Genomic DNA, 23197 nt, shown 5'->3' with positions numbered 1-23197 from the left:
GCGCTGGGCGGCCGACTGTCTGCAGCATGAGCGGGGCCGCCGTCCCCCGCCTGCCGGCGGGGCTGGGGCTGTGAGGGCCTCGGTTCCGGGTAAGGGAGGCCGCCGCGGGACCGGCAGGCCCGGGCTAGGCGCCGGACACCAGACCCGCCCGGCCCGGCCTTTTGTTCGCCGTTCGGGGGCCGCGCGACACCGTGCGCCCCTCGGGACGGGGAGGAGGCGGCCTGGTGCGGGCCGGGCCGGGCCGCGGGGAGGCTCCGGGGAGGAGCGAGCGCCCGGCCGTCTGCCGCGGGGACTCGGCGCCGGGCGGGCATTCGCCTCCGGGTTTCTCCGCGGGAGATTTTCAGCTCCCTCGGCTGTGACGGGTGTCAAGTCGCTCCGCTCCTTGTGGAGAACTCGAACCCCGGACACGGGGGGGCCGAAGCCGGTCCTCCTCCAGCTTGCACCCGGGTCTGCGCGGAGGGAACACGGGCCCCCGTTAGCCCCATTTCCCCGGAATCAGCCGGTGCCTCCTGGCCAGGGAGCTCGTCCCTCCGAGCGGCGGCGGGGTGGGTTGAACCTGCGGGTGTGAGGGCGAGTCCGGTGAAGGTGAACAGCCGCTGGGGGTGGCCGGAGGTCACACCCCTCGGGAGGGGCGGGGGGCGTCCGGAGGGAGCCGGCCGTGACCGCGTCTGGGCTGTGTCTTGCAGACTGAAGTGGCCTCGTCCGGCCCGGCGCGCCGCCCGGTCCCATGGAGCTGGAGGGGCAGTGGTGGCGGGGACAGCTGGCTGCGGATATTCACCAAGCCCTTCGGTACAAGGTAACCGGGGTGCCCAGCCCTTTCCCCTGGGTGCTTGGTGCCTCCTGCCAGTGAGTGTGAATCTCGGCCCCCTGGAAAGTCAGGTTCCTGAACCTCTAGTTTCCAGAGCAGAAGAGGCGAGTTTGCCTATTGGCTCAAAGTTAATGAACTTCTCGGCTTCCTTGGATGTCAGGAGAACCTGCAGCTTAAATGAGGGGTGTGGGGTGGAAGGGGGGGGGTTGGGGGGTGCGAGGACGGGGCGTGTAGGTTGGGAGAGAGAAGGTGTGAAGAGACATTCTGATGTTGTTTCCAGGTGGAACAGGGGTTTCGTCTTATACTTAAAAAAGCCAGCAGACATCATTTTAGGGGGCAGAGCAGCCTTCCTTGGTCTGTAGTTGCTGTTGTATGCAGCTGTGTGTCATGTCACATTTGTCCATAAATAATTCCCCAGCCTTTCCACTAGCTTGCTGTGAGACTTCGGACAAGTTACTTAATTTTCTGTTTCCCAGTTTTCCCATCTGTAAAGTGAATAATAATAGGATGTGCCTTCTGGGATGATTGTGAAGATTAAATGAGTTGCTACTGTACGTGTATTGGAACAGTGATTGGCATATAGTGAGCACTAAGAAAGTGATGACTTGTTATTCTCTACCCCACCCTCCCATCCCAAGATTTGGGGCTGTACAAAAAGCCTTAAGGTAGAAGGAGTTAGCTACTGTTTCCAGCAAAGATCAAGGGCAGAAAGTAGACCTAGTAATATACTTAATAGATATTGGTGGGAAAGGAGACACTTTTCTGGCACAATGCAAAGTGTTTTGTTGTTCTTAAGCAACAACTTTACTCTTTATGTCACATCTCAGTTTAATGGTCAGCTTTGCCTCTTTGATAACCAGAGGAGAGACCAGATCCAAAATGATCTCTAATTTGCATCAGTTTCATCATGAATAGAGGAGCCATTCATGTGGTATAGAAAATTAGAAAGAAGCAAAACAGCTGACTCTAATAAAAAGGATGCTGACTGTTGGATTGGGAGATCCAGAAATGATAATGAATTTATATCTTGATTTTTAAAATCAGATTAAGGAGAATTAGAAAACCTAATTTTGACTTAAATTGTTGCAATTGTACCCTTTTTAATTATTGAGGTTTCTAAATGCTACTTATTTCAGACACAATATATACACCCTAGTCCTATAAGTGGTCATACCACAGAAAAGTCTCAACCATGGGAATGGTTCTCTGGAATGTTAAGAGAATTGCAGGTTTCCCACTTTGAAAATTGTCCTGATACAATTGGGGGTCGGGGGGGGGGGGGTGGGGGGGAGTGGGGTAGATGTTGTCTTTCAGTTTTAAATGTTTTTCTCTTCTAAGTGTTAGCTCTCTATGGCTCTGGTATATGGTGACGTTAATTACATATTTTTTTAATGACATGAAACTTAAAATATTTTTCTTGGTTATTTCCATTTTTCCCCCCATAGGTTTTGATTCTTGTATTTTATGTGTAATTTTAATTCTGAGTGATTGCCTGCATTGATTTTATCAGTTTGAGTTTGGAAGTGAGTCCCATCCCCCCCCCCCCCCCAGTAAATTTGTTGAGTGCTTTTGTGTATTCGGCTCTGGGGAGGATCTAAGGAATAAGACATAAGTGAACTAAGGTTGCTTATGAACTATCAAAGGACAAGATAGTGCAGGAATGCTATGGAAAGTTATCTGGAGCCACTTGAGTCATGGTGCCCTGGATTAGCTTTATTTTTATCTTGAAGCATTTTTTTAAGCCACATGTTATGATTTCACACAGTGGCTACTCTTTATAAAGAACTTATCAGTAAAACTTGAACATGAGGAACTGGAGAGACCACTGTTTATAATACACTAAAGTTAAGAAAAGTTAAAATGAACTTTTCTTATTGAACAAATGCATGTTAATTCCAGGCTGTTACTTAAATGATTTAGTTGGATAATCATATGCTTATTTATTTACAATATTTGAGAGCCTACAATGTTCAAGGTGCTATGCCAGGTGGTAGAGTGGTAACAGTGAATGAAACAGACATGATTCCTGCCTTTATGGAGTTTCATATAATTCAGAGTATTGGAATTTAGGTCTTCCTTTGGGCAGTTGCCATTTAGACACTATGAAAGGTGTTTACACGCTCAGTTTGTGGAAGAATAATTGATGTGACTAGCATTATATCTACTAAGAAGGAGTAAAAATGCCAACTATACTTTTTTTGTAAAATATAATTACCTTCCTCCATGTAATTACCCCTGTCCCCCTACACAGTAGCTGTCCTCTTATGCCCTGTGTCATTTTCTCTTCCTTCTCGTTGTTTTGCTATGCATACTAGTGTCTTAGGATGCTTCGGGGAGTATTTTTAGGATCCTTTATGGCAGATGGAAGCAATGCTAGTTTTATAAGAAACCATCCCCAGAATTATACTTACACTTGTGAGTATTTCTTCTATGCCTTTATTTCCATCCTGGCTGGACAGTTATCCCATTCTTGGAAGGGGGTGGTACTTAGGATGGTGAGCTGATGAGGACTGGAGATGGAGATGACAGGTGAACCCATGGGATCCTGAGAAGCAGATGGAAACAAGAGTGTTCAATTCTAGGGGATCAGGAATACACAGAAAAAACTTGCAAGCTGAGAGAAGCCTAGGTTATTTTCTCATGCTTGTACAACTGCAGTACCTGGAAAAAGACAACTAAATCTGACAGCTATCTGGTGAGCACTTGTACTTTACCATTTAAAATAATAAAAAGAGAATATATTGAACACATTGTTTAAAATTTCCAATTGATGACCCTTTGTTTTGCCTTTGTTTTAACATAGTTAAAGATAAAGTCCACCAGTATTTTCCAGCTGTTTCCCAGTGAGTCTTTAAGACCTTGTTCAGGCCTCTTTTGCAGAAAACCTATTCAGGCTTTGTTTTTTCCCCAACAACCCACCCCGTGAGCAGGATTAGATCTTTCACCTCAGTGTTCCTTTAATACCCTGTGATTACTATATCATATTCTAATCTCTGTATTTTGGTTCACCTGCTAGAGAGAGGCTTGAGACCATTTTCTAGCTTGTATCCATGGGGTTAGCACAGTGTCTGCTACATGGATAATCTCAACAAGTGTCATGTAATGCAGCAAAAATAGGTGAAGTTTGAAACTGTAACTCATTTACACCATTGTAAAGATATACAGAAATAGTATAGGAGAAAAGAAACCTCAAGGTTACATAAGAAATCCTTTGATTTGGAAAAATTAAATTTTTTATTTTTATCTTCAAAGAGCCAAGCCAGCCTAAGCCAGTCTTTTTTCTTTTTATACAAAAATTAAAAACATAAAATGGCCCATTGGTTTGTTTCATCAAAGTTGTTGAATTTATTAGTATAAAGTTCTTTGTAGTAGTCCTTTATTTTTCTTTGTCTTCAAAATATGTAGTAATATCCCCTATTTCATTTTTTTAAATTTAATTTTTGTTGAATTTATTGGGAAGACATTAGTTCATGGAGTTCTGTGGGTTCCAGATGTACAATTCTATGGTAATAAAATAAAATGGCCCATTAGCCTGTGTCCCAGGTAACTACTACTAAATTTTAAAAAAATTTATATAATATATGCATATGGTTAAAAAAATTTAGGGATAGTATAAGAAGGAGTAAAATGAGTATACCCCAATCCTCACTATTTCCTGATCTAAGGTTACCACCATAATCGTGTTTTGTTTTTTCTTGTAAAGATACCCAATAAATTAGTATATTGGCAAATTATTTTTGTTGTTGATAGAACAGATCAAATATATAATCACTATTCTATACCTTCTTCCCACCTAACCTCAATGTATCAAATTTTTACATATCTGCCCTAGCCAGTTTGGCTCAGTGGATAGAACGTCAGCTTGTGGACTGAAGGGTCCCAGGTTCAATTCCCGTTAAGGGCACATGCCTGGATTGCTGGCTCAACCTCCAGTAGGGGGCATGTAGGAGGCAGCCGATCAATGATTCTCTCTCATCATTGATGTTTCTCTCTCTCTGTCCCTCTCCCCTCCTCTCTGAAATCAATAAAAAAATAAAATTAAATTTAAAAAATTTCCATATCAACACATACAGGTCAACTGCCTTTTAGTTTAATGTCTGCATTGAATCGATGTCCCATAGTTTATGTAACCAGTTTCCTGTTGATGGACCGCAAGCTTTTTTCTAATTACACTTTTATTTTGAGATAATTGTAGGTTCACATACAGTTGTAAGAAATAGTACAGAGAGATCCCCTATATCCTTTTTTTTTTTTAATATATTTTATTGATTTTTTACAGAGAGAAAGGGAGAGAGATAGAGAGTTAGAAACATCGATGAGAGAGAAACATTGATCAGCTGCCTCCTGCACATCTCCCACTGGGGATGTGCCCGCAACCCAGGTACATGCCCTTGACCGGAATCGAACCTGGGACCTTTCAGTCCGCAGGCCGACGCTCTATCCACTGAGCCAAACCGGTTTCGGCAATCCCCTATATCCTTTACCCAGTTCCTCCAGTGGTAACATCTTGTAAAACTATAGTACAGTTATCACAGCCAGGATATTGACGTTTATATAGTCAAGATACAGAATATTTTCTATCACCATGACATTTTCTTGTGTTACCCTTTTATAGCCACACCATTTCCCCTTCCACCCACATTTCCCCCTCCCCTTAACCCCTGGCAACCACTAATCTCTTCTTCATTTCTATAATTTTGTCATGTCAGGAATGTTAGTTATATAAATGGAATTAGACAGTATGTGACCTTTTGGAATTGTCTCTATTCACTCAGCAAAATTCTCTGGGGACCAACCAGGTTGTTGGACATAAAGCTTTTTATTCCACTATCTTGCTATTAAAAATGGTGCTACAAAGGACTGCCTTATATATAGAGTAAATTCCTAAGCCTAGTGTTGCTAAGTATCTGCAGTCTGCATTTTAAAAAGTTTATATTACCTACTTATCCTCCAAAATGTTATATTTTCAACCTGACCAATAACTGGGAGTTCCTATTTCCACTTTTGATATCATAAGCAAAAATTAATAAAATGTAATGTGGCAAGTGAAAAACTATTAATTTTTAAATTTTGAATGAAATGAGGCATCTTTTTATGTTTTGACCCTATTTTATTTTTTCTATAAATTCTCTATTCATATTTGTTGCCTTTTCTTACTCATTTGAGTTCTCTAAATAATAAATTAGCTCTTTATACTATCAGAAATATTTATTAAATTAATTTATTCTTCCCTGATTTGAAATGCAATTGTTATAAAATAGGTTCTCTATCCAAGAAAAGGGAATGTCTTTCCATGTATGCAAGTGTTCCATACTCCTTCAGAATTTTAATGTTATACTCCTGTAGTACTGGCATATATAGATTTATTTATAGGTGTTTTAATTTTTATAGTTACTGTATGTGGAAACTTCCATTTTTTAAACAGCTCTTAGCATCCAGAAAGCTATTGGTTGTTTTCTATTAATTTTATAAATAGCCATCGTACTGAATTCTTACTGTTGCTCCTTATTTTTCCTGTTGATTTTTCTTGTTTCTTTCTGGATATAAATTCTATCATCTAAAACAATAACAACATTGTTTCTGAGAGTAACTTTGATTTTTCCTTTCCAATAATTAAATCTTTTCTTCCCTCTTTCTGTTTGGATTGGTTAGTATTCACAGAATAATCTATATATATAAAAGCCTAAGCGACCATTCAACAGTAGCTATGACGTGCACTGACCACCAGGGGCAGACGCTCCTACTGGTAGGTTAGCTTGCTTCTGGGGTCTGGCCTATCGGGACTGGGCGAGACGGGCTGCACACACCCTGGAGCCCTCCCGCAGTTCCTCCCTGGCCCTGATTGTGCACTGGTGCAAGGGACCCCACCGGTGCACAAACCTGTGCACTGGGCCTCTAGTGTTTAATAATATTGCAGTAGTTGGCACAGTCCTTTTATTATTTCATATCCAAGTGAGTTGCTGGCTTTTATAGTTGAAATTTTTTTATCTCCCTTCCTTCATCAAAGAAATATGCATCTGTTATTTCTCCCAGGGTTACTTTTGTCCAGATGCTGTTTTGGTATCTAACAAGGTGATTGTGCATATTTATGTGTGAATTCTTATTATGATTTATGTTAATACTAATGACCTGGTGCACGAATTTGTGCACATTGAAAGGAAATTAATTAGAAGGTGGCCAGTGGGGTGTGACTGGGTGAAACAGGCCAGACATGCCCTGGAGCCAACCTCCCGTGGTCCCTTCCCAGCTGGCCACACCTGGGGTGGCCCTGTGGCTTGGGGGTGTCTGCGGAGTGATCGGGGTCTCTTTGGCAGGTGGGGTCCCTTGGCCTGGCCTGCCGGGATCAGGCCGAAACCAGCTTTCCAACATCCCTCAAAGGGTCCCGAGTGCAAGAGGGCACTCTGCAAAGTTGCTGTCATACAGGGTGTGGATTGCAAACACAAGTATGCAATAAACCAGATTTGGGGCCGACAGTGCCCCAGCAACAACATAAACCATGGACGAAGGTGGAATCGTGCGGCCCCGCAAGGAATCAGGCTCCCTCCTCTCTGTTTTTGGGGTGCGTCACCTGAGAACCGCCACTGCCAAGTCACTGCAGCTCAGCAGCTCCTGCGTTGAGCATCTTCCCCCTGGTGGTCAGTGCGCGTCATAGCAACTGGTCAGATGGGCGGAGGGACACTTAGCATATTAGCCTTTTATACATATAGATATTTTCTAATGTCAAACCAACCTTGCATTCCTGGGATGTGCTACAATTAATGATACATTCTTTGCATATACTACTAAATTACCTTTGATAATTGTTTTATTTTCTATTTTTAATTAAATTTATTGGGGTGACATTTTTAAATAAGATTATATATGTTTCAAATGTGCAATTCTATGACACATCATCTGTATATTGCATTGTGTGCCCACCACCCAAAGTCAAATCTTCTTTTGTCACTATATATTACACAAAAATATGGGATGCTTCATGTATTTGCATGTCATCCTTGCTAATCTTCTCTGTATTATTCCATGCTAATCTTTTCTATATCATTTCAATTTTAGTATATGTGCTGCTGCTGAAGTAAGCACACATTGAATAATTTATCTAAATTTTTATATCTTATTAAGTTAGATAATGTAACTTCCATTTTTGCGGGGGTTTTTTCTTTATTTTTTCCATTTTTGTGTATGTGTTTGTTTTTTTATTGATATTAGAAAGAGGAAGGGAAAGAGAGAAAAAGAAATATCAACTTGCTATTTCACCTTTTTATGCACTCATCATGCTATTCCACCTTTTTATGCACTATTGGTTGCTTCTTGTATGTGCCCTGACTTGAGATTGAACCTACAGGCTTGGTGCATTGAGATGATGCTCAAATGCAGCTAGGGGCCGAAACCGGTTTGGCTCAGTGGATAGAGCGTCGGCCTGCGGACTGAAAGGTCGCAGGTTCGATTCCGGTCAAGGGCATGTACCTGGGTTGCGGGCACATCCCCAGTAGGAGATGTGCAGGAGGCAGCTGATCGATGTTTCTCTCTCATCAATGTTTCTAACTCTCTATCTCTCTCTCCCTTCCTCTCTGTAAAAAATCAATAAAATATATTAAAAAAAAAAAAAAAAAAAAAAAAAAAAAAAATGCAGCTAGGGTGTTTGCTTATTGTTGTGAAATGTGTATAACAAAATTTACCATTTAAACCATTTTTATGTGAACAGTTTAGTGACATTAGATATATATGGCTACCATAACCAACATCCATCTTCAGAACTTTTTCATCTTCCCAAACTGAAATACCCATTAAACAATAACTCCCCATTTTTCTTGTCCTCCAGTACCTAGTAACCACAATTCTACCTTCTGCCTGTATGACCGTGAACATTCTAGGTACCACATACAAGTGGAATTATACAATCTTTGTCCTTTTTTGTGTAGCTTATTTCACTTAGTATGCTGTCTTGAAGGTTCATCTGTACTGTACCATATATTAGAATTTCATTTCTTTTTAAGGCTGAATTAATCCATTGTATGTATATACCTAATTTTTGTTGTTTTTATTTTGTTTATTCTGTTTTAAGAGAGAGATGAAGGGAGAGAGAGAAAACATCAATTTGTTGTTCCACTTATTTATGCATTCATTGATTGATTCTTATATGTGCCCTGACCAGGGATCAAAACCACAACGTTGGTGCATCGGGATGATGCTCTAACTGAGCTACCCAGCCAGGGCCCACATTTTGTTTATTCATTCCTTAGTTGTTGGACACTTGGGTTGTTTGTTTCCACCTTTTGGCTATTGTGAATAATGTTGCTGTGAACATGAATGTACAACTATCTGAGTCCCTACTTTAAAATTTTTTTGGTTTATACCTAAAAGTGGAATTGCTGGATCATATGGTAAGTCTACATTAAATTTTGGGGGGGAATTGTAATACTGTTATTTACAGTGGCTACACAGTTTTGATTCCCACTATACTCCAGGGTTCTAATTTCTCCACATTCTTGCCAATGTTTATTTTCTGGTTTTTGTGGATTTTTTGTTTTTTTTGTTTTACAATAGCAATTCTGATGGGTTTGAGTGGTATCTCATATTGGTTTTTATATGCATTTTCCTAAGTATTTGTGACATTGAGCATTTTTACTTATTTTTGTTAATCCTCACTCGAGGATATTTTTCCCGTTGATTTTTATTTTATTTATTTCTTTAAGCAAAGGTCTAAATTTATTGAAGAACAGGTACAGGCTCCCATGTGGGAAAGGGGAAATAATTTCACAGCACAGACTCCCACATGGGGTGGGGGAAAGAGTCCCCCCTCCATTGATTTTTAGAGTGGAAGGGAAAGGGAGAAACAGAGAGGGAAACATCGGTGTGAGAGAGACACATGCTGAGCATCTTTATATGTGCCTATTGGCCATTTGTACATCATCTTTGGAGAAATGTTTATTTAGGTCCTTTGCTCACTTTTTAATTGAGTTGTTTGTTTTTTGTTGTTGAATTGAGTTGTACATATAAAAGGAGTTATTTATATAATCTGGATATTAACCCCTTATCAGATATATGATTTGCAAATATTTTCTCCCATTCTGTGGGTTGCCTTTTCACTTTGTTGATAGTGTCCTTTAATGCACAAAAGTTTTTAATTTTGATGAAGTGTAATTTATCTTTTTTTCCTGTGCTTTTGGGGTCATACCCATGTTATTTCTATAATGATACCTATTAGGTTTAGTATTGGTATTATGCTCATCTATACCAATAAAAGCCTATATGGTTGTCACACCATCACATTGTCACACCGTGATGCTCTCATGCTGTAACCCATCACCAGGAGACTGTGTGCACAGTGTGCGCACATGTGGTTGAGCAGGACTCCGTGAGCTGTGAGGTGCACGCGGGTGGGCGGGGACTTGACCAGGAGGTGCATCGGGGGAGTGGATGGCGGCTGCTGCTGCACAGGGCTGGCCCAAGGCTCAGGCAAGCCACCAGTGGCAGCTGCCGCTGCCCAGGGCTGGCCCGAGGCTCAGGCAAGCTGCAGATGATGGCTGCTGCTGCGAGGGCCCGAGGCTCAGGCAACCAAGGGCCAGGCCAAGGCTTGTGCAAGCCACAGTGGCTGCGAGGGCCAAGGCTCAGGCAGCCTTGCAGCCAGCAGTGGCAGCAGCAGAGGTGTGATGGGGGCATTACCTTCCCCTGATTGCTGGCTCGCCTCCCACATAGGGAGGCCAGAGGCAGCAGCAGCGAGGGGGTGATGGGGGTGGTGGTGCCTTTCCCTGATTGGCTGGTTTTCTCCTGCAGAGGGAGGCAAGACTGCTGCTTAGGAGGGCCTAAGCTGTCAGTAGGACATCCCCTGAGGACTCCCAAACTGTGAGAGGGGGCAGGCTTGGCTGAGGGATCCCTACCCCGCCCCCCTTGCATGAATTTTCATGCACTGGGCCTCTAATCTCATAAAATAAACTTAGAACCTTACCATCTTTCTCTGTGTTCTAGAAATACTTTAATAGAATAGAATTTCTCTAATTTTTAAAAAACAAGTTCGTTTAATTCTGAGATTGAACAGTGATAATGGGGAAAATTTTAGGTGTATGAGAGGATGATAGCAAAGGAGAGATCATAAAACTGCTGAAAGGGAACATAATTAGAAGAGACTAGTGGATGAATACTAGTCTCTACCTTCCACATCCCTGCAAGTATAACACATACTAGGATTATGTCCATTTATCTGTTACCTTCTAACCAAAAGCTTTGAGCTTCTTGGAGGGAATGTGTATGTGTGGTATCGTTAGGTTTTGGGTAAGGATGTTTTTCTGAAAACAGCTGGTAGGGAAAATAGGGTTCCCTTATTAAAAATTTTGCTTAAGTACATCTATTTTGTAATCCAAGAAACACCTATAATTGGTCATGTCAGGGGTGATTAAGGATAAGGAGAAAAGTTTGGTTTAAATTTTAAATGACATTCCTTATTCTTCTACTCAACTTTTGCCGGGGTCCAGCCCCAGCGGGCCAGGGGTTTTCATTTTTGTGTTTCATTCAAGAAAAGTGTGCTTTAGGCACTTGTAACACTAATATATTAGGGGAAAAGTGATCTTTTCATTGTGGGAACATTTCTGCTACTGGCTATTTTAACTAAATGTTGTTGCTTTTGATTTAGGAGCTGAAGTTACCCTCCTATAAAGGCCAGTCCCCTCAACTAAGTCTCAGAAGGTATTTTGCTGACTTGATTGCCATTGTGAGCAATCGCTTCACACTCTGCCCTTCTGCCCGACATCTTGCTGTCTATTTGCTGGACCTATTTATGGATCGGTATGACATCTCTATCCAGCAGCTTCATTTAGTTGCACTTTCCTGTCTGCTTCTGGCAAGTAAGTATGAATCTGATCTACATGATTGGAAATTTCTATTGTTTATAAAAATGAAATAAATTTATGTAAAATATCAGTAAATATCAGAACTCAGTAAAATATCACCAAATTCTATTTATTCCAGTTTATGACTATCAGAAAGTTTGGTGTTGAAAGTTCTCCTTGGGACAATGATTCTTAGACATTAAAATGTGGCTTTAGAGTCTTTTAAAAACATATGTGCCTAAGCCATACATCCTGCAGATTCTGAAATAAATGTCTAGGCCACTCCAGAATCAACATCATGAGGCCTAGGTATTTAAATTTTTGAAAAGTTCCAAAGATGATTCTGGTGTCTTTCCACTTGAGAACCATTGTCTTAAAGCAGTAGTTTTCATCCAGGAGTAATTGTGCCCCACAGGGGATTCTTGGCAATGTGTGGAAATGGTTTTGGTTGTCATCACAACCTGAAAAGATGCTACTAACATCCAGTGGGTAGAGGTGGGGTAGTACCCCAAAACAGAATCATCTGGCCCAAAATGTCAATAGAGCTGAGACTGAGAAACTGTCTAAAAGATACCATACTCTTCTATTGTTAGAATACCTTCTTCTGATTGTATAATGAGTAGCTTAAAGAACTGAAGGTTCACATACAGCTGCTATACATGTGGACATCTTTGCTTATGTCATAGGCACAACTATGTGGTAGGTAGGCAGCAAAGTGGAATCTGATAACAGCCATGCTTGTTACCCAAGGCAAAATGTGCTATTGGGCTTTTTGGTACCTCTTTCTCTTAACATCTTCCTGTAACTCATTTCATTGTTTGTTAGTACCCCAACTGAAGAGAAAGAGGGTGAGTAAAGGAATTGAAATGGAGTTTTTCTTCTTTTAGTAATGTGAGAAGATTGTACTAGATATGGGAGTTGAATCCATTATGTAGTTTATATATTATTTATGTAATTATACTAGAAATCTAAGCCCCACTTCAAAATAGTATTTAGAAATACCTGCTGCCTTTATCTTTAACCCCAACTTGAGGGTTTAGGGTCTATTGTGGCTGCTCTCTAAAGAGTATTTCCCATACTGCGTTCTTTCTAAAACATCTTTGTGCTTTTACTGCAAATAAACTTAAAAGCAAATGCAGGCCTCTGTGGTATTATTTCTGGCACTAATTTTTTCTCATGCTTTCTTTACCTACCCTAATTCTTCCTTTGAGCTGATGATCTTAACTACTTATTTAGTCTCCTTGGAGGTCTTTTTATAAGTTATTTCAAATCCTTTGTGGACCAAGTTGAATGTAAATAAATACAGCCCTAGTGAAGACTTCCCACTGCCTGTTGATTAAGGAAGAAACTCGTTTAATGTAATATTTTGAACCTTTCATCTGAACCCAGCCACCTTTCAAGTCCCATCTTCCAACCCTATTCCCATGTACTTTGAGCTAAATTCTACCAGAATACTATCTACTTCCTGAAAAATCTACATTTATCCTTTAATCTATTTACATGCTACTCCTCACCCAGAAAGCCAGAGAAGTAATGCTTGTATATTTATAATTAACCTTTAATTTAACCTTTAAGGTTTCATAAGCAATCATGTATACAATTTTGTATGTGTTTCATCACTGGCTGTGAAGCCTTTTGTGGTTTAATAGTTTGCATAGAATTGGAAAAACCCATACTTGGCATATCACATATGTGAAAGTCTACAAATGGAATGGTTTCTTGTTATGCTACTAATGTTAGTAATAATTATTAGGGGCTCAGTTTATAGTAGAGACACGCTGGAAATCACATATGCAAGTTATGTTATTTTTTAAATTTGGGATCATTAATGAAAAATAAATTTTTGCCTGCTATCCTTTAATACTACCAAGCCCCGCCTTCTCTATGCCTGTAGTTCTTAAAGTGCTGTGTGGGCCAAGTGGGAGACTCCTCTTTTTGGACTGTGAAATTATGTATGATGCATAGTCAGTTTATAGACCAATTTATATTTGTGACTAAACTTTACTTACTGGTAACTTAATGAATTAGGGATTATGAAAGTTGATATTCATAAACAACATTTTAATACCAAAGTTTACTGAGAATACTAGTTGAATAATCTAGTAAGAATTCTGGCCACCATGCAATGCTTGGGATTGGTTCCAAGTTCCTGCAATTTTCACAATTTGGGAAAAGGATACTTTATTTGTGCACCATCTTAGATTGGTTGGAATCGAGTTTTCAAATTGTTCCTGTTTTTAAATTGTCTATTACTGTTAGTTTAAAGTGTCATGATCAATTTATTTTATTTAATATTGATTTACATGGTAATATGTAGTTGCTTTTTGCTTATTTTCGAGGAGCTAGGCTTTAGGATTTATATTTGCTGTGGTTCAAATATGAATTGTTTATCACCTATTACTGAAAGAGTTGGTTACCTCCTTCCTTTATTCTATTAATACCTCCTAACCCTTCTTTCCCTAAGAGAGAAAAATTGGTTTTATATTATTATTCTCCACTGGAGAGTGAGATAGGTATCCCCCAGAGTCTCATCCTCTCCCAAGTAGGCAATGCTCAAAAGAGTTCAAGTCGTCAGTTCTATAAAAGGAATCAAAGAAGCTGGCTCTTAGAAGCTACCTGCAATCTCTTCTCACTCCAGTCTGTAACTTTACTACAACAGAAGTGCTTAGGATGCTTATAAACTAGTAGCTTGTTTTCAGTACCTGATATGCTTTATATTTGTGGAGTTCATTCTAGTGTTTCTTACATTCTTACACTCTATCTTCTTACATTTGGATACTAATTGCAGCTCTCCAGGTAATTATCATAAACTTTATTGAAATAACTAGGGGCCCAGTACATGAATTCATGCACCTTGAAAGGAACTGTGGGCTGCGAGGCTGCAGTGGGCACAGTGGCAGGTCTCAGCCCATCCTCTGTGCTCCGCCCAGCCCTTCCCACCACAGCTCCCCCCCACCACTACCACCCCCTTCCCCTGTCTGCCAGCAGCCCCGTTCCCGCTGCTGCTGCTCATACACACTGATGGTGCCGGCCCCGGCCCCTCTCGTACCCGCTGACGGCACCGAGCGATTGGGGCCGGCACTGGGTGCTGGCAGTGAGTGCGAGTGGGGCCAGCGCCGGCAGCGGGTGCAAGCGGGACCAGCGTCAGCAGCAGGTGCGAGCACCCAGCGGGACGACGGCGCGCGGGAGCAAAGAATTTCAGAAACCACCCGTTGACAGCAACCGGCGCCCTGCCTTGGTCTGGCGCCCTCACTCACCTCCACTATCCCGCCACAGCTGATGTCCGCCATGTTCCGCGCTCTGCCGCCTGCTGCCCACCATGTTCTGCACATGTCCCCTGGTGGTCAGTGCATGCCATAGTGACCAGTTGTTCGGTTGTTCCACTGTTTGGTCGATTTGCATATTAGGGTTTTATATATATAGATGATTGAATTCTGTATGTTACCCTCCCCCTGCTTTGGGATGGGCAGCCTGTTGTATAAAAGTGAAGAACAGTTTATAGATGACAGTTGGATTCTAGTTATCAAATAGGTTGGGAGGCAGTCAGTAGTTTGGTCAAAGATGGAGCACAGCTTATAAATCCTAGGTACTAATGCATATCTAGGTACCAGAGTGTTTGTACTATTAGAGGTAGGAAGAAAGGTCCTACAGATTATCTGTTTAGAGTGTGTTGTGTAGTGTTGTAGACCAGGGATTATAGTGATGGATTGTCTGCGTTTTAATCTCTTGTCAGCAATATGAATTTCAGCAATCTTTTTGAAAATATACATATATTTTTATTGATTTCAGAGAGGAAGAAAGAGGGAGAGAGAGAGATAGAAACATGAACGATGAAAGAGAATCATCAATCGGCTGCCTTCCACACACCCCTCACTGGGGATTGAGCCCATAACCTGGGCTTGTGCCCTGACCTGGAATCAAATCGCAACCTCCTGGTTCACTGATCAACAGAATTTCAGCAACCCTTGAGTCTCAGATTATCGTTCTATAAAATGAAAATAGTTACTTATAAAGTTGTCTTGATAATCAAGTGGGGTAATATGTTTAAAAACAGGTAGGAATTTTTTTTTTAAGTAGGTAGGAAGTTGAAACATAAAAGTTAGCATCACAGCCCTGGCCAGATGGTTCATTTGGTTGAAGCATTGTCCCATACACCAAAGGGTTGCTGGTTCAATTCCCAGTTGGGGCACATACCTAGATTGCAGATTCATTCCCTAGTCAGGGTCTGTACAGGAGGTGGCCAATCGATGTTTCTCTCTCACATTGATGTTTCTCTCTCACTTACTCTCTCTAAAAAGCAAGAAAAGCATATCCTATGGTGATAACTAAAAAAACAAAAATGTTAGTATCTCATTGATTACTCTTCCATAAACTGTTTTATAATCCCTATGGTTCTGGCTCATTCCAGAAAAGACCGATTTATCCTAAGAAATTCTCAAATTTTAACTCTTTGACATGTATATCCTGGCTTTCCTTGGCTTCTGTGATGAGCATGACTCGGCCATGAGGCTTTTGATAATTTACTCAAGATCTTGGGTAATTAAGAAGTTATCTTGGACTCGAGATGAAGCCAAAAGTGAGAGTATAGGCTTTTAGTAGTAAAAATTTGTGACAAGTGCTTGCTTCTCCTTGTTCATCAATACTAGGTTGACAGAGCTTTTTACTTTACTACCTGATAGGTGAAAAATTGTATCTAACAGTTGATTTGATTTACATTTTAATTTTTAATGAGAATAGAGCCTCTTTTTTTCCTATGAATTATCTCTTCCTGTTATTTATTCATTGTTCTGTAGTCTTACAAATTTGTGAAAATTCTTAGTATATATTGGTGACTTTTTTCCCTAGTTCATAATAAAAGAACACAATATAGGTTGGAAGAGCTCACAGTGACATCAGATCCTTGCCCTACTACCACATACTTGCCATTCACTGCTGGCTTTGAAAATATGCTCGTATCCAGGGCTGACTTGAACAATTCCTATAAAGGAAAGACAACCTGATATTTGTTTCTTTGTCCTTTAATTCTTTATTTTCTGGGAAGCAGACATGAATTTCCTGTGCCCTTATTTCCTGTTTGGGGCCTTTATCAATATAATCACATGGCTTCTGGTATTTCCTTTCAATTGAAGAAACTGAGCCTTGTGGGCTTTGTGGATAAGTACATTTAAAATATCCAAGCACATAACATTCAGCACAACAAAAACTATGGCTATGAATGCAGGTACTCATTGTTGCTGTCACACACTTTGAAATCCTTTAATACCCCTGTATCTGAGTATTTATATCCCTATATATAATTAAAAAGTTAAAAAACACTTAAACCTGAATTAAAATCCAAAGTATGGTTATTTATGCATATGCAGTTTATTTTTAACATTGTGAATCAAGATACAAAGGCTTTCACACTTGTAATAGCCAAGTACTTTATAAATATAGGAAGCCCATAGATGTTTAATAATATAGAAGTCTGTCTATTCTGGTAGTTGTTGTCCCCATATAACCCAGTGCAGTCCTTTGGTCTAGCAGTGCAGATTTGGAATTTAAACGTATATTTTTCTTTTGGCTTCCGTTTTCAGTTTGGCTCAATTTACTTAGATGAATTGGCCAACCTCACTATCTTAGTTTCTTAAGCTGTGAATTTGGTCATACACAATGTTGTTTTCAATGTTGAAAGTTTAAGTGGATAATGTGAAACATTTTTGATCCTTGACTTAAACACTGAATTATGGTATATTAATTTCTTCAAAGGAACTTCAAGCATGATATAAGTAAACTCATTAATTTTTACAATATTCCTTTGAGGTATACTGCCAATGTTGTTGCTGCTGCACAAATGGCAGGGCACTTTGAAAGCCTTAGTGATTCATCCAGAAGGACTGAACTAAGTTCATAGGTCATTCTACTCTGAAGAATTCCACTCTGTTATTCTGAGAACAGTGGGTTCCTCTCCTATATCGCTATGCAGTGATGGTGCTAGATGACTATGTCATAAAGACCATTTTTAGTGCTTTGAGGTGTACTGAGTATATGCTATTGGGAAAACTTGTGAGATTCACCTCTATGTGATTTGAATTGGGAAGGAGTATCTAAATTTATGAAAAGTTTGAATTATGTAAAAATATTTTTTATTAACTCCTACCTGCAACAATATTTAGTTGAGTAGTTTAGCTCTAAAGTTCAATTTTTCTGGAGCAGAAGAGGAATTAAATGCTTCTTTAGGCTTTCTTCTTTAAGTTATCTTACAATCTCTTGCCATAGGAGACAAAAGCTTCTACCCTAGTTCCCCCTCCCTAAGCAAAGAGCAAGGTAGTCAGCAGTACTTCTTCCCTAGCCCTAAGGCAGGCTGACTTGAACAAACCCCTCTGGCTCCAATACACTAAGCATCTGGACTGAGTGGCCCTGTCCACTACCATCTGTTGTAACAACTTCAAATGTGTGGTATAAACCCATCTCTTGTGGAAGGGAAACTCATCTAGTTTCTACTGCTTTGGCAGTCATTCTGGCTCTTAAAAACATGTTTTTAAATGGATAAAATAAAATTGTCATATTTCCTAGGAAATCAAATATATTGGAAAAGTTATCATAATAGTAGAACAAAAATTTTTATGTAATATGTAACATTCTAATAGCTATCATTTTGAACAAGTATAAGTGTAAAGCTATTGTGAAAAATCTATAATTGTAATATAATATGACTGTTTTAAACCTTATTGTAAAATAGAACATAATACTAGTTGGTAGAAGGTTTTAGTTATAATTTCTCTTCTCCTATGGACCACCATGGAACAAAGAGACTTGAAGACAACTCTTTTAATCTATTGGTGCATCTGGAAAATCATAACAGTACTCGATAGTTTGAATTCTCTCCAGCCATGGGCTCTAGAAATACCTAAAATGAATGATATATATTAAAACACTTGCTTGGAAATTAAAGTGTAAGAGGGTATGTATTCTATAAAAAAAAAATTATTCTGGGGCTGGAAAGGGAATTATATTCCTTACCTTGTACATAAGGATGAGTATTTCCTGGGAAAAAAAAAAGTGAATGCCTTTAAATAATGAAGTTTTGTCATCAGATCGTTTTTACTCCTATTCTGCTTTGAGTAAAGGGATAAAAAAGTGTATATAAAGTGTCCCCCAACCCCTTCTTTTTAGTAAAAGACTTAACTAGGTTTTTGTTTTGAATTCAGAAGAAGAGGGGTAGGGTGGTTGTTATTGTTGTTGTTGTTGTTGTGTGTGTGTGTGTGTGTGTGTGTTTAATTGTGGACTGAGAATGCTTGTGTTATGTATTCATCCAGCCTCCCCCGCCCCCCCATTTATCTCTGGTATTGAGATTGTTTTAAAAATATGCTGAGATAACAACACTTGAAACTTATCTACTTTTGACTTGAGATAACTCTATGACATTAAGTCCTTTAAACTTTCTTCTGTTCAAATAAAAGAATTCTCTTCCATCAACTACCCAAAGAAATTGCCTGAAAAAATTCAGCTGGTGAGATTTCAGAGAATTATTTTTTCCATTGGCACTCATGTGACTTTTTTTCGTTACACAATAGGACTTAGATCAAAATGTTTACATGTTCAAGTTTTTTTAGTGGAGGGTGAAGGGAGGGGGACAGAGGCACTGGGAGAGAAAACATGCAAATATGACAACCACAGAGTTCTGGCACAAGGTAGGGGAAAGAATGTCTTTGGATCTAAATCTTTGCAATAAAAGGCAGCAAATTCTATTTACTTGACTAGACCTATAATGATCATTTCCTAATATTTTCTCTATTTTTCCCCTTTTTCTTATAAGGTAAATTTGAAGAAAAAGAAGATAGTGTGCCTAAGCTAGAGCAGCTCAACAGCCTGGGTTGTATGACTAATATGAATCTAGTATTGACAAAGCAAAATTTGCTACATATGGAACTATTATTATTAGAAACTTTTCAGTGGAACCTCTGCCTTCCAACAGCTGCCCATTTCATCGAGTATTATCTCTCTGAAGCAGTACACGAAACAGATCTTCATGATGGCTGGCCAATGATTTGCCTGGAAAAAACTAAACTCTACATGGCCAAGTATGCAGATTACTTCCTAGAAGTATCTTTGCAAGGTGAGTGATTGTGGATGCCAGTAAGTGACTTGTGAGCTTGTGACTTGTGTATTCTGTTGCTTAAGTTCATTTTTGATGTCTCCACAGATTATGCCTTTCTAAATTATGCACCTTCTTTAGTAGCTGCTGCATGTGTGGCTTCTTCAAGGATTATACTTCGTCTTTCTCCAACGTGGCCTACAAGACTTCATCGTCTTACTGCTTACTCCTGGGATTTCTTAGTGCAGTGCATTGAACGGCTATTGATGTAAGCCTCTCTGTTCTTTTGTTTGCAATTTCTTATAAATATTTTTCTTCATGTATAAGGGGCCTTAAAAGCAACTTTTCAAATGCATGGAGCTTTTAGGGTATTTGCTCTGATAGCTTTTGCTGCCATGAACAAGCTGTTGTAAGAGTGATACTTGGTGGAAAGGGAGCCCCTTTTGGCTGTTATCCAGGTCGACGCCATTGCTAGTATGATTCTGAGTACATGATAAGGAAAGAAGCTGCTCTGGTGCAAGCCCATGATTATGAGATCAGTCCAGGCAAATCTTGCCTTGCTCTTCATTACCACATCTTTGAATCATTGAGCCCCAGGATGTCACCAAAGTAGGGGTTACAATTAAGTGCTTATTGTAGATATATCTCCCAAGCTAGACATAACTTTTAAAGCTACCAGCAGCCGGTTCCCTAGGTTTGTACTAAGGGAAGGAGCTCTTAGAAGGATAAATGAGATCTCACTGTTGTTGAAATTGTGGTTACAGTGACAGCTTTCTGGGTATAGTGGTGCTGTCTGTGGAGTCAGCTGTGGAGGAGTTGGGGGTGGTGCATGACTTTCTACAAATTCTTCTCAATAACATTAGCAGTTTCCTTTCAATCCATGTTGTAGTGCTCATGATAATGATGTGAAAGAAGCAAACAAACAAAGAGGACAAGCAGTACCTCAGCCAGCACAACTAAGTGTGTTCCAGACAACCTCCCAGCCCTCGCGGTCAGTTCACTTTCAACAACCTCAGTATCTCCATCAGACGCATCAGACCTCACTGCAGTATCGCCATCCTGTATCAGAGCAACCAAGCTGTCAGCAGATTGTATCTACTACACACACCTCATCTTACACACTACAGACATGTCCTGCTGGGTTCCAGACTAGTGTTCAGGGCCTTGGGCATGTGCAGACTGGTGTTGGGATGTCACTGGCAATACCAGTGGAAGTTAAGCCCTGTCTAAATGTTTCTTATAACCGGAGTTATCAGCTAAATGAACATTTCCCTTGCATTACTCCATGTTTTGAAAGGTGATTTTGTGTGATGGTAATGGTAACACCTGATCCAGACTGTTTTGTGACTTGAAGCTGTGGGCCAGCTTTTTGTAAACTTCTCTAATGGGATTCAAATTGCATCAGAACTCTTCAAATAGCAGCACCATGAAGACTGAATATTCCTTTGAATGCACCATGAATACTGGGAGGACTAAGCACACACTTTAACAGTATGTATGTCAAATTCTGTTAAATAGCTACATGACAGAAATTTTAAGCCCCTGCTGATGGTCCAAGTATTTCAAAAATATTCAATACAACAAAATTTGGACAGTTTCTATCCATTTTGCTGTTTTGAGAGTTGACCTGTGGTGGGCTCTGCGCCTAATGTTGGCTTATATTGTCAGAGATTAATAGTTGTCTGTGTACTTGCCAAACAGTCTTTTTATGAAGGAAAGTTACAGTATTAATTTTTGAAGAGGTCCTTTTTTTTTTATTCTGCAGTTTTGAGTTATATTCTTGTTCTACAAGTGATTTTTTGACTTAAGTTTAAACTCATGAATTGCCATACCGATCTGTACAGTAAAAATAAATTTTTTAGATGATTCTATATAACTTCCTATCACAAGATAGTATAGGTACCTGGATTTATGTACTAAAATTAAGGATGAAGTAGATCTCTTAAAATCATGGCCATAAATTGTTGGTTTTTTTCCCTAAGTGACCAACCTCAAATCTTTAAAACACATTTATCTCAGGGAATTTGTACTACTTGGAAACACTTAACTGTAATGCAACATGTTTGGGGAATGTTATAGTATGAGCTACCTTTATAACATAGGTTAAAATACTCCTGCTAGGATATATTTTCAAATGAGAACATAATTGTAGCTTAGAATGAATGAAATGGTGGTTTCTATCCTTCATAATACATATATAGATTTTGCATTTCTCAGTGCAATGATTTATACTCAGATTTGATTTTACTCTAAAGAAGTTTTTTCAAGGGAAGGCATAACTGTAAAATGTCAGTACTAGAATAAAGTTTTGTAGGTTTCTTTTTAAGTGAATGTGGCCAGGGTAGTTCTCAGGTTGTGCTAGAGCAGCACTTTGTTACATGGAAGACAGGTTTTATAAGCAATCTTTGTGTCCAGCTAGTCAGTATAAGTAGGCAAGAGTGTTGATTACTAAACTTCAGTAGCCATTTTCAATAGATTGGCCCCAGAAACTGCCCTGGGACTTTTCACTATACTGGTAATGAGTGAAAACAGCAATAATAAGTCATTACAGCAAGGGCAATTTGAGGGTAATGAGTTTGGAGAGAGTGAACATAAAAAGAAAAATCATTGTAATAACTGAAACTATATACATTGTGCTCTTATCTGTGGGAGAAGAGAGATTTGGTGGAGGGAAGCTTTCTGATTTAAAAATTAGTAAGGTGTGTCTTTTTGTTTGTGTTTTGTTTTTTTTTTAAGATAGCACTTGAATAGAAGGGAAACTGCATGGCAGGTAGGCGACCGCCACAATATGCATTGAAGACAAACTTATAAAGATGTGGGTATGCAGCAGGAGTCTCAGTAAACAAGCCAAATGGCTTCTGTTAGGAAGGGAAGGGACTCAAAAACTGATCCAGATGGCTCCAGTGGATAAGTGTGGGTAGGTGGCTTCTGCCAGTGTGAATTCTTAGAGAATGTCCTTTCCTTAAAACAGAGGTAACTTTTATAATTAGAGTACATAGGGCATGATGTGGATTTATTAGTCTGGTAGATAAAAATAAAAAATTAAAAACCACTCAGGTAAGAACACTTACATGGCAGTTTTCAAGCATGAAAATTGTTTTCTGAAAGTATCATCATTTTTCTATAGAAGGCTGCTAATTGAATTTTGGTAGTTCTTACCTCAAGAGAACTTGAATTATTTGGGGGAAAGTGGGCTCATTAGAATATATCTTTCGTATTCACATTCAGAACCCAGCAACCTGGAGTCCAATTTTCAGTGTTTTAACTACCTCAGTAATACTATGAATGTAAGATACTGGGATAGAGATCCCAACTTGAAACAACAACTGGTGCCTATCATAATTTAATGTATTGTCAAATGCTTTTATTGATTGGTTTAAATGTCATTCTTGTTATAGAATATGCCTTTTTAAAAAGCTTATAATAACCCACTCCCAGTTTATATTTAAAAAAGCTAAAGAACACTGGATTACTTTGCGGGGGGGGGGG

General features: G+C 39.6%; 1 protein-coding gene and 1 pseudogene across 3 annotated transcripts; one reads left to right on the top strand and one right to left on the bottom strand.

The window, feature by feature from the left end:
• On the top strand, window positions 1-23182 carry CCNJ (cyclin J). Of its 3 annotated transcripts, none has more exons than XM_070431869.1 (6): window positions 1-89; window positions 687-796; window positions 11436-11646; window positions 19430-19729; window positions 19853-19976; window positions 20598-23182. In XM_070431869.1, exons 2-6 carry the CDS (start codon window positions 728-730, stop codon window positions 21007-21009), a joined length of 1116 nt encoding a protein of 371 aa, XP_070287970.1. In that variant the 5' UTR covers window positions 1-89; window positions 687-727; the 3' UTR covers window positions 21010-23182. The 3 variants fall into 3 exon arrangements, with proteins under 3 accessions (XP_070287970.1, XP_070287969.1, XP_070287968.1); XM_070431868.1 differs by having other exon boundaries at window positions 19850-19976; XM_070431867.1 differs by having other exon boundaries at window positions 3-89; window positions 19817-19976.
• LOC139022284 (U6 spliceosomal RNA) lies at window positions 7767-7888 on the bottom strand (annotated as a pseudogene).
• Window positions 23183-23197: the final 15 nt, after the last annotated feature.

This window comes from Myotis yumanensis, unplaced genomic scaffold, assembly GCF_028538775.1.
Source record: "Myotis yumanensis isolate MYYU_CA2020_CCGP unplaced genomic scaffold, mMyoYum1.0.hap1 SCAF_13, whole genome shotgun sequence".
Classification (NCBI taxonomy): domain Eukaryota; kingdom Metazoa; phylum Chordata; class Mammalia; order Chiroptera; family Vespertilionidae; genus Myotis; species Myotis yumanensis.
The sequence above is the reverse complement of the archived record's forward strand: the minus strand, read 5'-3'. Positions and strand labels throughout refer to the sequence as shown.